The 17,625-nt window shown below is 38.3% G+C and overlaps 1 protein-coding gene across 15 annotated transcripts in view; it reads right to left on the minus strand.

The window, feature by feature from the left end:
* The window catches only part of PHACTR4 (phosphatase and actin regulator 4), a 101,814-nt gene that overhangs the window by 18,919 nt on the left and 65,270 nt on the right, over nt 1–17,625 (minus strand). For 7 of the 15 annotated variants that reach the window (XM_081586221.1, XM_081586214.1, XM_081586220.1 and 4 more), the window contains 4 exons: nt 10,259–10,429; nt 9,162–9,242; nt 3,179–3,343; nt 2,069–2,464 (listed from right to left, as the gene is read on the minus strand). In XM_081586221.1, coding sequence (XP_081442347.1) covers nt 2,069–2,464; nt 3,179–3,343; nt 9,162–9,242; nt 10,259–10,429 — 813 coding nt within the window. Of the gene's footprint in view, nt 1–2,068; nt 2,465–3,178; nt 3,344–5,830; nt 5,979–9,161; nt 9,243–10,258; nt 10,430–11,401; nt 11,430–17,625 lie in introns of those variants that run through there. The other 8 variants (XM_081586225.1, XM_081586224.1, XM_081586215.1 and 5 more) reach the window with 3 other exon arrangements.

The raw sequence follows: 17,625 nt of genomic DNA on the forward strand, positions 1-17,625 counted from the left end.
CCTTAGTCCCAACACTCCTAATTAGTCCTTAGTCCTAATTCTATCATGCCTGTTAGAACACACAGCAATGTCTAAATACTGGGTTCCAAATGTTTGTGTTTCATGGACCAACATTATTAAAAAGACATTCTCAACCAATCTCAGGTTGTTAATCTTTACATTTTAATTATTTTCAACTAAGGGTTTTTTGGCCATGCTGCATGGCTTTTGGGATCTTAGTTCCCCGACCAGGGACTGAACCCAGGTCCCCAGCAGTGGAAGCATGGAGCCCTAATCACTAGACCACAAGGGAATTCCCTCAACTAAGCCTTGATATTCAGTAAACCACTCATGAACATAACCCTTTCATGAAAGAAATGGCCTTTTAACGCCAAAGAATCAAGAAGGTCCATAATTTCAGAATAAAGGATAATTTTTTTTTTGGCCGTGCCCTGCAGTCTGTGGGATCTCAGTTCCTTGACCGTGAATTGAACCCAAACCATAGCAGTGAAAGCCTGGAATCTAAACCATTAGGCCACCAGGGAACTCCCTAAAGAATAGTTCTTTAAATCTATCTAACTTTAATAAAAACTCTGTGAACTATCCTATTTTTCTCTTTCAGCTGAGGACTGCTTATGGACTGCTGTCAATCCCTTAGTCACAGGGCCTATTGCTTTGGGCTATTCACCCGAGGCCAAGAGTGGCCTCTATAGTAGTTTAGCCCAGGATACAGTACAGACAGCAGTGGTTCCTTATGTGTGGTTCCCATATACAGAGCATCAGCATCATCTGGGAACTCATCATAAATGTACATTCTCAGGCACTACCCCAGACTTACTGAATCAGAAACTCTAAGGGCAGAGCCCAGCACTCTGTGTTTTAACAAGCCCTCCAGGTGACCACAATGAGAACCCCTATATAAACAACAGTTTGAAAACACAAATGTACAGACAGAGGCCTGCACTCCAGAGTTGAAAGGCCTGTATTTGTTTTCTATCTCTCACTAACTGCAACCTTGAGTCAATCACAACTTCTTCACTTTCTTATTTCCCTAACTATACACTAGATAAAATAGATAAAACTTCATATGGAGGTTTTGAAAATAAGTATATGAAAGTTCCTTAATCCTCAGAGATAAGTCAACATGGCACTATCTATACAAGGTGGTGATAATAATAATAACCTCCATCCTGTTTTTCTCAAGCTACTCCAACCTGTTATACTCGCAATGAATTCTAACCTGTTTTTCAAGGTTCTAGTCACTCCACCTAATTTAGTTAATTAGCCATTTAATGAGCACACTTTTTCTTTCTTCATTCAATCATTAACAAAAACTTTAAGCAGTACTAAACCTAATATCATTTTTCTTCAGAAACTACTTTTTTCTTCTCCCCCCTTTCTTAAAAATTCCTCTAAATTTATATAAGGAAAACCAATCTAAATATGATTCCTGTACATATAAAAAACTTACTAAAACAATAAAAAGTTACTGTCTTCCCTGCTTTAATTCTTTTTTTTTTTTGCTTTAATTCTTCTACCACTCATTTTATTAAGAGTAGCATCCTTAACTCTCCCAAGACAAAATGTGATTTTATCAGGACAGTTTAAGTAGCTTTGCAGTTCCCCATGAACATACTGTGCTAGATACTGAATCACAAGTTACACAGGCGCCTCCACAATCATCATTTTACCTACTGGGTTTATGTTGAAGGAAGGCATGCATTGGCAGTTTAAAGTAGGTTAAAAACAAACAAAGAAACTTTCACCATATAAGTCAAACCCACTGTGGTCTGTTCATATGTCTAGTCCCCCAACTATAAATAGCAGTTCAGAAACACTGCTTTAGGAAAAATGAATATTAATCTCCTAAACCTTGAACCTAATTTCAGTGCTATCTGACCCCACTCTGTTTCCATTCATAGCCATCTGTCTCATTTTCAAGACTTTTTTCTATACTGAGGGCATTCAAAGGGACAAGCTATGGAGAACTCTCTCACAGACCAAATCAATATTGTACCAATTCTCCAATAAAACAACCATCTAAAACCAAACCAAACCCCAAACAATGGAAAGCTAAAGACTTACGTACCAATGACAGGGTTGCTGTTTCTGTGAGTTGGTTTCGGGGGTGGAATAGGGGGCTGCTTGGCAGGGCCTGTGTGAGTAAGGCTCAGGGTAGCAGTGGTGTTAGTGCTGGCAAGAGCAGCGGGCAGAGTCCTGGGTGCTTGGGAAGGGGGGCCAGAGAAATGGACAGTTTTTGCTGGGTTCGTGGCAGCCATAGTAGCAGCAGGTGCTGTGGTGATGGCAGTGGTGGAGGCGGACGAGTTGGGTCTTGCCAAGCTACCAGAGGAAGTGGCATCCTTTGCTTGCCCTTCATTTGCTTCATCAGAAGAGGACAAGTGTCTTTTAGGGGGAAGTAAAGGCTGTTTGGGTATACTCTCAGGAACGAACTCTGCTTCGGAATGAGGCTGGCTTCCAGTGGAGCCTGTGAAATAACATATGGGATTTAAAAGGAAAGAGAGTTACAAGACAGGCTGAAAAAGGTAACACATCTACCACTTATGGTCAACTCCATCTATTATTTAACGTACAGGTTGGTTTACAGACAAAGTTTCCCAACCTCACACACTTTAGGTATATAACGCTTTCTCAATCAGTAAGAGAGGCTTGTTATGATAGTGATTTTTCACACAAGAGCCAGACAACTGGACACAGAGTCCCTTGGGTGAAGGAGAAGGGATGTTTAGCTTGAAAAAAACCCTACATACATCCGATATTTAATAGCTTCTTCCCAGTTGGCTCATACGGTAAAGAATCTGCCTGCAGCACGGGACACCTGGGTTTGGTCTCTGGGTCAGGAAGATCCTCTGGAGAAGAAAATGGCAACTCAATCCAGTACTCTTGCCTGGGAAATCCCATGGACAGAGGAGCCTGGTAGGCTACAGACCATGGGGTCACAAAGAGTCTGACATGACTGAGCAACTAACACACCTCAGTCCTTGAGAATCACAAATTTAAGTATTTTGTGAATATAAGAACGAGGGGAGAAATTCTATTTCAAGCGGCAACTAGTTGAAGAATTGCTAGAGGGTAACAGAAGTCCCTCTGGATTACTTCTCCCCCGGCTCCTGCAATCCCCCGAGATAAGTGAGAATGACTGGTCCATGGCTCTTAAACTAAAAAATCCAGAGTTGATTACCTAGTCGCTTCTTCGGCTCCTCTTCTGGAACAGGCTTTCTAAGACTTGCTATTCTTCCCGACTCTTCCTCTACCTGGACTGGACTAGAAGATCTGGCGCTCCCTATGAGGGTGGTATGGCCATTCTTCAATGTGGCATGGCTCAACTTCCCTGGATCCTCACCACCTGCAAGGTCCAAAAGAAAGAGCAAACTGGTGGACTGGCATTGTCAGGTAGGGAGAAGAGCTGGCAATTTCTAACCTTTCTTATCCCCTTTATCCAACCCTGTTCCTATTTTAGCTTAGTATTGAGATCTAAATTATTTGGATTTACAGTAGTAATGAAAAGAAGTAATTCCTTTTCCAATAAACATTTGATTGTCTATTGTGTGCTTTGTTACATGAATAAGACAGACTCATTAAACATAGGTAATCACTACACTAAATGTTAAAAGCTGTAATGAGTAAAGTGCTATGGTAGGGATGGAGAAACAATTCTCCTGGGGGTGGCATGGGGTTAGAAAAGCTTCACAGAAAGTGGTGGCTAAACTGGGTCTTGAAGGGGGAGCAGGAGCCTACCACTCAATGGCAAGATGAGGAAAGACACGTAGGAAGAAAGAGTAGCATGTATGAAGGTGTGAGATTATTTGACATGTTTGGGAACTGACAACTAGTTTGGCCTGGTAGGAGAACAGATGCCCAGAAGAAAGCGTTAATAGGAATGAAAACGCAAACAAGAGCAGAGAATGGAAAGGCAAGCAAAAGCCAGGCTATGAAAGGTACCAAACACCAGGTAAAGGAGTCTGGACTGAATCCTGTAAGTAACAGGAAGCCGGAGAATTCAAGGAGGAGAGAGAAATGATCTGCTCTGACTTCTAGAAGATTAACTCTGAGAGCTGTGAGAAGGACGCATTAGGCAGTGATTGGAAGGGGAAATCCTGAAAGATGATGCTGTGAAAGAGCTGCACTCAATATGCCAGAAAATTTGGAAAACTCAGCAGTGGTCACAGGACTGGAAAAGGTCATTTTTCATTCCAATCCCAAAGAAACGCAATGCCAAAGAATGCTCAAACTACTGCACAATTGCAGTCATCTCACATGCTAGTAAAGTAATGCTTAAAATTCTCCAAGCCAGGGTCCAACAACATGTGAACCGTGAACTTCCAGATGTTCAAGCTGGTTTTAGAAAAGGCAGAGGAACCAGAGATCAAATTGCCAACATCCGCTGGATCATCGAAAAAGCAAGAGAATTCCAGAAAAACATCTATTTCTGCTTTATTGACTATGCCAAAGCCTTTGACTGTGTGGATCACAATAAACTGTGGAAAATTCTGAAAGAGATGGGAATACCAGACCACTTGACCTGCCTCTTGAGAAACTTGCATGCAGGTCAGGTAGCAACAGTTAGAACTGGACATGGAACCACAGACTGGTTCCAAATAGGAAAAGGCGTATGTCAAGGACGTATATTGTCACCCTGCTTATTTAACTTATATGCAGAGTACATCATGAGAAACGCTGGGCTGGATGAAGCACAAGCTGGAACTAAGATTGCCGGGAGAAATATCAATAACCTCAGATATGTAGATGACACCACCCTTATGGCAGAAAGTGAAGAACTAAAGAGGCTCTTGATGAAAGTGAAAGAGGAGAGTGAAAAAGTTGGCTTAAAGCTCAACATTCAGAAAACTAAGAATGTCCCATCACTTCATGGGAAATAGATGGGGAAACAGTGGAAACAGTGGCAGACTTTATTTTGGGGGGCTCCAAAATCACTGCAGATGGTGACTGCAGCCATGAAATTAAAAGATACTTACTCCTTGGAAGGAAAGTTATGACCAACCTAGACAGCCTATTAAAAAGCAGAGACATTACTTTGTCAACAAAGGTCTGTCTAGTCAAGGCTATGGTTTTTCCAGTGGTCATGTATGGATGTGAGAGCTGGACTATAAAGAAAGCTGAGCACTGAAGAATTGATGCTTTTGAACTGTGGTGTTGGAGAAGACTCTTGAGAGTCCCTTGGACTTCTAGGAGATCCAACCAGTCCATCCTAAAGGAGATCAATCCTGGGTGTCATTGGTAGGACTGATGTTGAAGCTGAAACTCCAATACTTTGGCCACCTGATGTGAAGAGCTGAGTCATTTGAAAAGACCCTGATGGTGGGAAAGATTGAGGGCAGGAGGAGAAGGGGACGACAGAGGATGAGATGGCTGGATGGCATCACCGACTCAATGGGCGTGGGTTTGGGTGAACTCTGGGAGTTGGTGATGGACAGGGAGGCCTGGCGTGCTGCGGTTCATGGGGTCACAAAGAGTTGGACACAACTGAGTGACAGAACTGAACTGAACTGGAAGGAGAAAGCTAATAATGAGCAGAATGCAGGTGAGAAATAGCAGAGGTGTCTGAGGACATCAGGATTGGACAGCAAGGGGGAGAACTGATAGACAGATCAAAGGTAAACGTAACACACATGACGGATTCCTATAAGCTAAATGGCAGGAATGATCACTGGGCTGCAGGCTTTGGGATGACCATTCATCGCTATTACACTTGTAGGTTAAGAACTTTTCATGGAACAATTAGACAAATGTTCCCGGTTACTGCTGAGGTTACCTAGACTCCTTTGGAGGAGAGAACTGAAAAACTGAGGTTAGAGTCTGAAAACTGTCTCACCTCCTAGCGTCATGGGAACTGGAACTAGTTACTCTCTTCATTTTTCATAGGGAAGATTCTCCTTGTAAACTCCAGCACCCCAACCCAACATTTTGTACGAAGAAATTAGACGGTATCATTCTTTACACAGTCTCAGTAAGAGGTCGAGCTTGGGTTAAAAGTAGTGAAAAAAAAGTCTAAGTCAAATGAGCACTGAATGAAAATGTACTTCTAAAGTGAAAGTATTCTGACAAGTATTTTTTTTTTAATTTTAAAACAGAGGAGGGGGCAAGATGACAACAGCTATGCAAATGTAGTAAGTTACTACTCATGTTAATACAGCACAGCTTTAACAAAAACCAGAACTTTCTAGAATGTAAAGCAATGAATCATTTCAAAGCCAACAAAGACCCCTAGTTTCAAAAAACATGTAGTGAAAGTTTAAGACACATTATTAACTAGTTTCTACTCAGCACAAACCAGCAAAAGTGATCAGTCATTTCTCAAGTTACTTAATCTGGACTGTCTACTTTGAAGTAAAACTTCTTATATTTAATGCAAAAGGTTTGTACTAAATGCTAATGGAGTAGAATAGAAATATTAATAGAATCTGGCCTGAACATCTATGGTGCTTTGCAACCCCCAACTCAGAAAGTCCATGATATATTTTATAATACAGTCAAGTCAGAACCATAATCAAGCCAAAAGCCGTTTCTGAGTATGAAAAGAATTGCAAGGTTCAAACACTGCTTTTAACCTAAACTGGAGATCCATAAGCAGGCCGTAAGGCCCATCTCAGTTTCTTCTTACAGAATAAAGCTTAGGTCAGTTCTCTGGTTAGCATAGGGGCATCTTGTCCAATGGTTACAATTTCTGAATCAACTAGACCTTCAAGCTTGCTTCTAGGCTAAAAATAACTTGGATCAAAAGCCAGTAGGAAGCATATAGCAAAACTGACTGAATGAAGGTGAAAAACAAGAAGGAAGCAATGTACGGGGTTTGGTGAGTGAGCAAGAAAGGTGAGACAGGAGAGGGCATGGGGTAAGGGACAGCTATTATCAAAAAAGCAATGGCCAAAGGTGCTGTAAAAGAGGCATTATAATTGTAGTTACCCACCTAAATACCTAGAAGATTTTGTGTCCTACTGTAAAAAACAAATAGACTCATGAAAAAATAAGTTATACATGCTCATTACCTACCATGCAGAAAATTTAGAATAGAAAAAATCCTCTATACTCCCATTCCAACATCCAGAAATAGCTAATGCTAATAATATTTTAGTATATTTCCTTCAAGTTTGTTTTCTCCACTTAGTTTTTATATAGTTGAGATAATAAATACATAATTTAATTAAAATTTGCAAATAAGCAACACAATCACATGGTTCAAAACCTAGAGTATAATATTCCATCAGTTTGGTTCCTTTCTCCCACCAACCAAAGAATACGATATATTTTTAAAACTTCGCTTTCAGATTTTGTCTTATACAAAGTAGCTCTAACGAAGAGAAATGAAATGCAACCAGTGTACTACAGTCTTACTCTTCTGATAAGCTGCTTCATATAAGTCACACATTGGAGAAAGTTCTGACATTATTGAGCCAGCAGTGAGCATTGAAATACCAAAGCATGATCTTCATGACAGACTAACAAGAAAGATTAGGGCAGCAATATAGGCATGGAGATGTATTTGATAAAAAAAGAAAAGAAAATGACACAGTACTACAGCTAGCACAAAGCTGAGGATGTACAAAGAGAAAGAGAATGTTTGCCCCAAGGATCCTTCACCAACCACTAAACTGCAATTCCAGAGTTAAAGACCACAGGCAGATAAGGAAAGCACTTTGAGGGAAGGTTGAAGGAAGTTTTTTTTTAATTCCCCTTGGTAAGAAAATGGACTTTAATATAGAAAATTAGGAGGTAATTATTGGAAGAAATAAAACCATTTTATGTTTACCCCTTAAGTTGAGATTCTTAAAAAAAAAAAAAAAAAATCAACTATCCTCACTTTTTACGTTTTATTATTTTTTCTTCATTAGATGTTTTCATACCCACAAAAAATATATGCCCACTTATATGCAATAAAGGGGTGGGGAGTGGGAGGTACAAATTGTGGGGTATAAGATAGGCTCAAGGATGTATTGTACAACAAGGGGAATATAGCCAATATTTTGTAATAACTCTAAATGGAAAGTAACCTTTAAAATTATATTCAAAAGGCTTTCTTTAGATAAATAAAATATAGATGGTATGGCATTGAATTTTATAGAAATATCTTAATCATTATTTAGTATTTTTTATTGTCAAGTTTAACACCAGTAGAGAGAACTGTACAAAATAGAAATGTAAATTTCAAAAACATATTACAAGGAAAACACCTGAGTGAGCATCATGGACATTAAGAAATATTATAAAGTGTTTCCAGACCTCGGAAGCATCCCTCTGTCCCTAGTAACATACTTCTCCTTCCCCCACAAAGCAATCACTCTTCTAACTCCTATAATCCTTTCTTTCTGTTTTTATTATAGTTTAACCACATAATCATGTATTTCCAAACACTGTTCTTTCTTTATACTTATAGAAATGATACAATATATATCTTTTCATGACTGACTTCAATTGCTCAGTATTACTGATGAAATTCACATTAAAGGAAATAGGTATAGTTAGCATTGTCATATAACATTTCATTTTATTAATGTATATCCCAAGTTACTTATTATATATTTTACTATTGAGGACATTTGGGTTGTTTCTAGTTTTGCTCTACTGTTAATCAACATTGCGGCTATGAGCATATTTATAATATATCTCCTGATACACATGTATACACGTTTTTGTTCCCTATACACCAAAGATTGTACATAGGTTTACATATTTCGTAGATTAGGTTAAACTATTTTTCAACGTGATCATTCCACTTTAACATTTATAACAATAGTTGTATGTAAATTCCACTTATTTCACACTCTCTCATCAATTCCTGTTCTTGGTCATCTGGTTAATTTTAGGTTTTCTAGTTTATGCCTAGAGCTCTTTTATTTTGGTTTTAATTTGCATCTCTTAATTACTAATGAAGTAAGAAACCCACCTTTTTCTTTGTTTATTGGGCATCTGTATGCACTCTTCCAGTGAACTGTCTGTTCAGTGCTTTTGCTGACTTTTCTACTGATTGCCTTTTCTTTTTTAATGGAAGTTTTAAAAATATATATGCTAGATGATGAAAGCTTTTTAAAGTCCCCTCCCCTCTCAACAACAGCAATGATAAAGAAAGAAAATTCAAATACCTAGTCAGAACCAAAGACCAAGTGTACAGAAACAGGCATAAGCTATTTGAGTATATGCATACTCACCCTGCTCAGAGTCTTCCAACAGAACCCCTCTTTTAACCAGCTCTTCTCTCGGTTTTCGCATAGATATTTTTCTCTCTAAAACTAACATTAAATTAGAAAACAATACTCAGAAATGTGGCAGACAAAAGTTAACACCTTAGGTAAAAGAATAAAGTGGTTCAATTTTCTGTTCTTAGGAAAGAAAAGAATACAAAACCAAACTTCAAATTTTAAAACTTAATTTCTCTGGCATCCTGTGCTATTGGGAAAGTATCATTTCCAAAAGGAACTACACAAGTTCAGCTTATCCCCCCCTTTTTTTGGCCACGCCATGAAGCTTATGGAACCTTAGTTCCCTGACCAAGGATTGAACTCTGGCCTTTGGTAGTGAGGGGAAGGAATCGTAACCACTGGACTGCCAGGGAATTCCTTCCTTTTTTTTAGCATTATTTATTTGGCTATGACAGGGCTTAGTGCTCTGTGGCAAGTGGGATCTTAATTCCCCAGCCAGGGATGGAGCCCGAGTCCTCTGCATTTCAAGGTCCCTCCTTCCTTTTTTTATTGAAATTTCAATAATGAGATATTTATGGACAAACTTTTTCTGGGAGGAAGTAGCCAGAATAGGAAAAAAGAAGCATCTTTGGGCTTCCCTGGTGGTCCAGTGGTTAAGAATCTGTCTGCCAATGCAGGAAACATGGGTTTGATTCCTAGTCTGGGAAGATCCCACACACCACAGGGCAACTGAGTGCGTGTGCCAACACCACTGAGACCAGGCTCTGGAGCCCATGCTCCCCAACAGGAGAAGCCACTGCAACGAGAAGCCTGCGCACCACAACTAGAGAAATCCCATGCACAGCAATGAAGACCCAGTGCAGCCAAAAAAAAAAAAAAGCATCTTAGACTTGCTGTAGTTCAGGAGCTCCATTCACCACTCAAATGATAAACATTAATTCCATCAAAATACTTAGTGAGTGACCACTTGGTTTTTTAATTCTAAAGGATTCAATTTCCTCTTCAAATAGGGGGTTATAGAAAATTGGGAAGAGAATGAAAAAGTTAGGTACTTCCAATGGGGAACTCTTTGACTCAGAACATATACATAAATTTTAACATCTCACCTTCCGATGTCTCTTTGAATTTATCACTTTTTTTTTTCCGCCATTTCCAGGGCTTGAAGATCTTGCCAAAGCCTGAGAACTTGCTCTTCCTTTTGGTAGGAGGCGTTATGTCTCCTGCTTCCACACAGTCCATGACCATGCCTAGGTCTGCAGTGGGCTGACCTATTTCTTCTGTTGCATGAGAGGGAGAGAGGGAAGAGAACAGCCAATTTATTATTTCAACATAATCTTGATAATGTCCCTTCCCCTCTCTTCCTGTGGTAGTTGGAAAGGATCAGAGCAATGATGAATAATCATGCAGACAGACTCCTTGACATCACATGGACACCAGACATCAAAATCCGTAACAGATAAATTACTAAGGGGAAAAAGAACCAAATGGAGCTGACACATCATTTTAGGACAAAGATTCAATGAGATGATCATAATCAGCTCAAATCTCTTAAAGGCACATGCACACACAAATGTGGATCTCTTCCCAATATGCATGAGATCTTGCCTCAAGGTAGGCTTCTTGGCATGGGGGAAGGCCAGTTAACAATACTCACTATCTCTTGTGTCACCGAAGCAGAGAATTCCACCACCAATGAGTGAGTCATTTTCTCTGTTAAACACTGCCCTCTCCCTGCTCTCCTTTCTCAGGACATAAATAGTCAGGGAGGGATAACACTCCCTGCTCTCCTTTCTCAGGACATAAATAGTCAGGGAGGGGATAAGTATTACCACCTTACTTGTATATGTTATCAGATTATTTTCTCCCTTTGCAAAAAAGACCTTAGGTAATTTGGGAGTACTGGAAGGGACTTGGGGGGTGGGACAGGGGTGTTAGAGATGCTTCAACACAAAGGAAAAATTTAAAGTAGAGATGAGATTTCAGTCTGTTTATCACAAGATTGCTTTAGGGACAATCCTGATTCTAAAGATTTGACAAGAAACATAACTGACATGATAAATGTGCAGGACTGAAATGAAAGGCCATGAGTCCCTCATAAATGACCACACATGCAGGGTTTAGTGAGTGAGCTTTAGTGGCAGAGAAAGAAGCAGCCAAGACTGGGCCAAGAATAATAATAATAATAAAAAGCAGGAAGGCAACAACAAAAAAAAAGCAGGAAGGCAACACAATACAACTTTGCACTCCACCTACTGTCCCAGGGCTCTTTGGAGAAGTCTAGAGGAGAAGAAAAAAAAAGAGTCATGTGGAATAACAATCCTGGAATTAAAGTGGGGCCTTTACTTTGTAGAAATACATCAGGGGCCACATACTATATAGTCACACGTAATAAGTTAATATATTTATTGTAAATAACTTCACATTTGAAGCAAATAATGCATTTGGAGGTGGGGAGAAACAAAGGGGCATAACATAGGCACTAAAAAAACTTCTTAATAGATATTTTTTCACCAGAGAAAACATACAATCAACAAGCATTAATTTTTTTTAAGAAACACATGCCCAATTCAATCTTTTTTCAGTTGGTAGATGTTGAGTCTAGGGAAGTCTGTTGATAAAGGTCAGATTTACACAATCGTAATTAGAGTGATTGCAGTGATGGCTGCTGATACATTACTTTGCCTAAAATGACAAGGGGAAAACAGGGGCCTGGTTCCTGAACTGCAAGAAGTGAAAAGGACACCATTGATGTCTTTACTTGAGGGCATCTTGGGTCTTGACTATTCTAATTCTTTACATGAAATGCAATAGAATATAACGCTGGATCCTATTTTTTCAAGGTTGGTTGCTCCTGTCCTGGGACAGACCACCAAGAGTTAGCACTAGCGTGAACACGTGGTACTGCTTTTAAGAGTGAGTGCTTTAACTAAGACAGTATTCTACCAATTATAGAATGTCAGTGAGACCTGAAGACATTGCAGAGCATTCATGATATAATATTTAACATATGTTAATGATAACACTTTCAGGAATGGAGCTAAGTAACATAAGCTGTTCTTTCTCAAATATTAGCCTTCCTTACTGAGGCAAGGATAGACTGAAACTTTAAATCTCTTGCTAACCCACCCAATGACTGAACTTCACTCAGTTACAAAAGACACATAGGAAAATGCCTGTTTGGTTAACAGTAATAGAGAGGATAAAATAAAAAACCAAAAACCAAGCCAAGACAAACAAACAACCCCTCAAACTAACAATGCGAAAGTAAAAATTCTAAAAAACCAAAAGCCAAGCCAAGACAAACAAAAACCCCTCAAACTAACAATGCGAAAGTAAAAATTCTAAAAAACCAAAAACCAAGCCAAGACAAACAAAAACCCCTCAAACTAACAATGCGAAAGTAAAAATTCTAAGTGCTATGTGATGCTTTTACAAAGAAAAATAGCCAAAAAACTTTATAGAAATCTTAGGCAGTAACAAAATCACAGCAAGTTGCTGTCTGTGAAGTCTTAAAATGAAAATACATCCAATCTAGCCAGCTTCCACTATCTTTTTGATACCTAATCACCTTCTTGGCAAATAGATGGGGAAAAATGGAAACGGGCAGATTTTATTTTCTTGTTCTCCAAAACCACTGCAGATGGTGACTGCAATCATGAAATGAAAAGACGCTTACTCCTTGGAAGAAAGGCTATGACAAACCTTGACAGCATATTAAAAAGCAGAGACATCACTTTGTGACAAAGGTCAGTATAGTCAAAGCTATCGTTTTTCCAGTAGTCATATATGGGTGTTAGAGTTGGACCATAAAGAAGGCTGAGCACCCAAGAATTGATGCTTTTGAACTGTGGTGTTGGAGAAGACTCTTCTGAGTCCCTTGGACTGCAAGGAGATCCAGCCAGTCAATCCTGAAGGAAATCAACCCTGAATATTCATTGGAAGGACTGATGCTGAAGCTCCAATACTTTGAACACCTGATGTGATGAGTCAACGCATTGGAAAAGACCCTGATGCTGAGAAAGACTGAGGGCAGGAAGAGAAGGAGGTGACAGAGGATGAGATGGTGGGATGGCATCACTGACTCAATGGCCATGAGTTTGAGCAAACTCTAGGCGATACAGGAGGACAGGGAAGCCTGGAGTGCTGCAGTCCATGGGGTCACAAAGAGTCAGACACAACAACTGAACAACAAGAAATCACCTTCTAAAGTAGGACTTAGTTTCTCCGTTTTAGTCCTTCACTATATTGAACAACATATTCATGTATCCCCTTTTTCTTATACATTCAAAACAACAAAATCATGATATCCTTTCAAACATATTTATGCCTGCTAACATATGAGCTCAAAATAAGTTCAGTTTATATTAAGTCACAGTGTATGTGGAAAATATCAACAGCTCATGATAAAAAGGAATGCATCTGCCATCCAGTCACTGAATACAAAAAGCAAAGACAGTTTTTTTCTTTGATGCTTTATGCAAATGTGCTTAATCTTCACATCCATTAAACTTTTAGAAGCTGGCATGCCTCTTACATCATGCAGTGAGGCTCAGCCACACCCAGTCCTAACCCAGTTATTATTATCCCCAATTCATTCATATTCTCACATTCTCCTTTCCATATTTTCATATTCTCCCTTCTCTCCTCCTCACTTTACATGACAAACAGAACATTATTTCTGTGACTCCCAAATCTGTTCAAATACTTGGAATCAGTTCAGTTGCCTTTTCAAAACATGGAATCTGCAGGAGGTGGGCCCTAGAAATCTGTTTTCAAAAAATTTCCCAGGTGATTCTTATGATCAGTCAGGTTGCTAAATTCAAATCCAGATTCTATCTGGAAAGCTTCTGCATGTTAAGAGAGACAGAGGCAGACATTATCTGCCCGCAACCTAATTCTTTGTTGAATAAACCAGAAAATCATGGCACCATTCCAGAGTTTCCAACTCAGGTAAATTATTCCCACAGAAGAATTGGGAGGATCTTCCCTGTGTTTCCTAGACTCAGACAGAATTTAAATTATAAATAAATAAAAAGTTTACATTAATTTCCCCCTAGATTTTAAAGAGAATTAGTCATTTATTATTAATTTTTTTTAGAGACTAGCCACTTATTATTAATGTTTTTTTTCTTTTCCTTCTCTAGATTTATAACATACTATGTTCCATGTGTACTTGGGAATATAGTGTATTGGTCAGTTAGTGAGTGTAGTGGTCTATATAAGTCAGTTAGGTCAGGTTGGTTAATAATGTTATACAAATCATTAATAAATATTCTTTTTGATATGTTGTCAGCTTGTTCTATCAGTTACTGAGAGAGCTATGTTGATATTTCTACCTATGAAAGTGGATCTGTCTCTTTACTTACTTCTATTAATTCTTGCTTTATATACTTTAAAGCTGTATCTTCCTGTTGAATTGACCCTTTTATCATCATGAAATTCTCTACATTGCTCTAATAACATTCTTGCTTTGTTTTTCTCTCTAGTTTGAAACTGCTGTCGTTTAGAACGTTCAGTCCATTTATACCTAATGCTTTTACACACAGCTGGTGGTTAGAGGTCTACCATTTTGCTGTTTATTTTCCATTTGCCTCATTTGTTCTGTGCATCCTTGACTTACAGTCTACATTTAAGTTAGTACTTTCACAACATATAAAACAATGCAAGAACTTTACATTTCAACTCCATTATTCATGTTGTCATATTTTACTTATACACATAACAATAAACCATAGAAAACATTATTGTAGTTTTAACAAATACTATTCTTTTGTATTTCCTGAATATTTGCTTTTTCAGATATTCTTAATTTCTTCCTGCAACTCTCCACTTCCAAGCAGAATAATTTTATTCCATCTTTTCTGAAGGATATTTTCACTGGGTATAGTAGTTTCAGTTGGGGATTGAATTTTTAAATTTATGTCAGGACTTTATACATGTCATTTCATTGGTTTTTTCTCTCCCCTCCCCTCCACCATCGGACTGCCTTTTGTTGTATGTTTCATTCTTTGGATACTTTCTATCAAAATATATGAAGGGTACAAATAGTAAAGCTAGGTATCTTATTAGAGCTTCCTTATAAACTAATTTGGGCTTCCCAGGTGGCTCAGTGGTAAAGAATCCGCCTGCTAATGCAGAAGATGCAGGAGACTTTGGTTCGATCCCTGGGTTGGGAAGATCCCCTGGAGGAGGAAATGGCAACCCACTCCAGTATTCCTGCTGGGATAATCTCATGGACAGAGGAGGCTGGTGGGCTATAGTCCATGGGGTTGCAAGGAGTCGGACACAACTGAGAGACTTAGCACATAAACTAATTTGCCACCCACTTATAATGACTTCAAATTTCAACAGGTACTTTATCAATCCTTTGTTCATTTCTGTTAGAAGTCATTACTTTGGCAGCATTATTTACAATAGCCAGGACATGGAAACAACCTAGATGTCCATCAACAGATGAATGGATAAAGAAAAACAAGAATGAATAAAGAAAAACAAGTATCGTATATTAATGTGTATATATGGAATCTAGAAAAATGGTACTGATGAAAATATCTGCAGGGAAAGAATTAAGATGCACATGTAGAGAACAGACTTGTGGATACAGAGAAGGAGAAGGTGGGACGAATTGAGAAAGTCGCATTGACATATATATATATATATATATACTATCATATGTAAAACAGATAGCTAGGGGGGAAGTTGCTATATAATACAGGGAAACCAGCCTGGTGCTCTGTGATGACCTACAGGGGTGAGATGGTTGGAAGAGAGGGAGGTTCAAGAGGGAGGGAATAGATATATATATATAACTGATTTGCATTAGTTTTATGGCAAAAACCAACACAACATTGTAAAGCAATTTTCCTCCAATTAAAAAATAAATTTTAAAAATGAACTTATTACTTTGTACTTAAATTGGACACAGCAATCAATTTTTATGATTTAGATCATTATTGTACAGTATTTTTACATTGGATTATAGATTTTTCTTTCTTATTCATGACTCATATCCTGTATTTGGAGTCTTTCTTCACTGACTGTTGCGCATCTTATTTCTTTCCATCTTGCTTCAGGACTTTTCTGGCAGTCCAGTAGTTAAGACTCTGCGCTTCCAGGGAAGGGGGCGTGGGTTTGAACCCTGGTAGGGGAACTAAGATCCCATGTGCCACTGTGGCACAGCAAAAAAAAAAAAAAAAAGATTCTGCTTCAAGCTGAAACAGATTCTTCATGTTGTTGATAAGATATGTGGGAGAGAGGACTCTGAAGTCACACTCTTAGGCATTTCTAGAGGAGACTAGTTTGAAAGTGCTCTAGAAACTCAACTTTTAGCCATTATTCAAAAATAATACCTATAACTGTTTAAAATGAAGTGTTGATAAAGTTATTCCCATGTACTCTTTGCTTAGGTACCTGCTGAAAGATATAAATTCTGAATCAAGGGAGTGTTCTCATAGATGAAAGATTTCAGAAAAAGAAGAAAGAGAAGCAGATTAATCATTCTTAATGAAAAGGGAAAAGGGTAAATCATCTCTTTTCCCCCCAGATAACTATACTGACACCAGAGGAAATTCACAAGAACTTGACTCCATCAAATGTCCTACATACGAACAGTAGGATCTTTCAGTAATTAAACGGTAGTAAGAGGCAGCCAGTCAAGCCTTCCCTACTTACATTCAAGAATATTCCCAAGAAGGAAAGACCTACTCAGCATCTGCCTAAATCCAACTTTGAAGAGTATGAAACAGGTATTAGCCTCCCATTATCAAACTCCACTTGGGCATATATTCTTCTTTAAAAAACAAAAACAAAAAACTAGCAAAGTATTATTTAGAACCAGAGGGGCCAGGATCAAAAAGCTTAAGTCCTCATTAACATTCACACAAAAATCTAGTAGACTCAGCTTTAGAAGATGGAAGCTGCCTGAAGGTATTCTTTCTGGCAGTGTTCTTTAGAGCAGTGTATAACTGTGAATGGCTTAATGTATAACAATGGGTATATAAATACACTGAAAATTTTATGTGAAACAATATATAATCATTAAAACTAGGTTTCTAGAGTACTTAATAATCCAAGGTTAAAAACAGGGTATATACTTACACATATTACATTATCTAAACTCGACTATACGTTTAAAAGGAGAATAGAAGGAACTAGTCTAAAATGTAAACATAATTTGATGGTAGGATTACGGGATATTCAGTTTTCTCCTTTCTAGCTTCTTACATTTTGTGTGTGTTTTTCTTTTACAATGAACATGGATGGCTTTTATAATTGGAACAAAAACAAATTCACTTTGAAAGTGGGAGCCCATGACAGTTAATAAAGTCCACCATATACATACATACACAATGGAAAATAACTCTTCCTAAACATTAAGTTCCTATAAAAATGAATTATTTCCCACATAAAAATCACAGTCTGAAGTATTAAGCAAATTAAACCATTTAAGGCCATTTTCTTTGGTATTTGGAAT

This window comes from Giraffa tippelskirchi, chromosome 3, assembly GCF_054371585.1.
Source record: "Giraffa tippelskirchi isolate mGirTip1 chromosome 3, T2T-mGirTip1v1.2.pri, whole genome shotgun sequence".
Taxonomy (NCBI): Eukaryota; Metazoa; Chordata; class Mammalia; order Artiodactyla; family Giraffidae; genus Giraffa; species Giraffa tippelskirchi.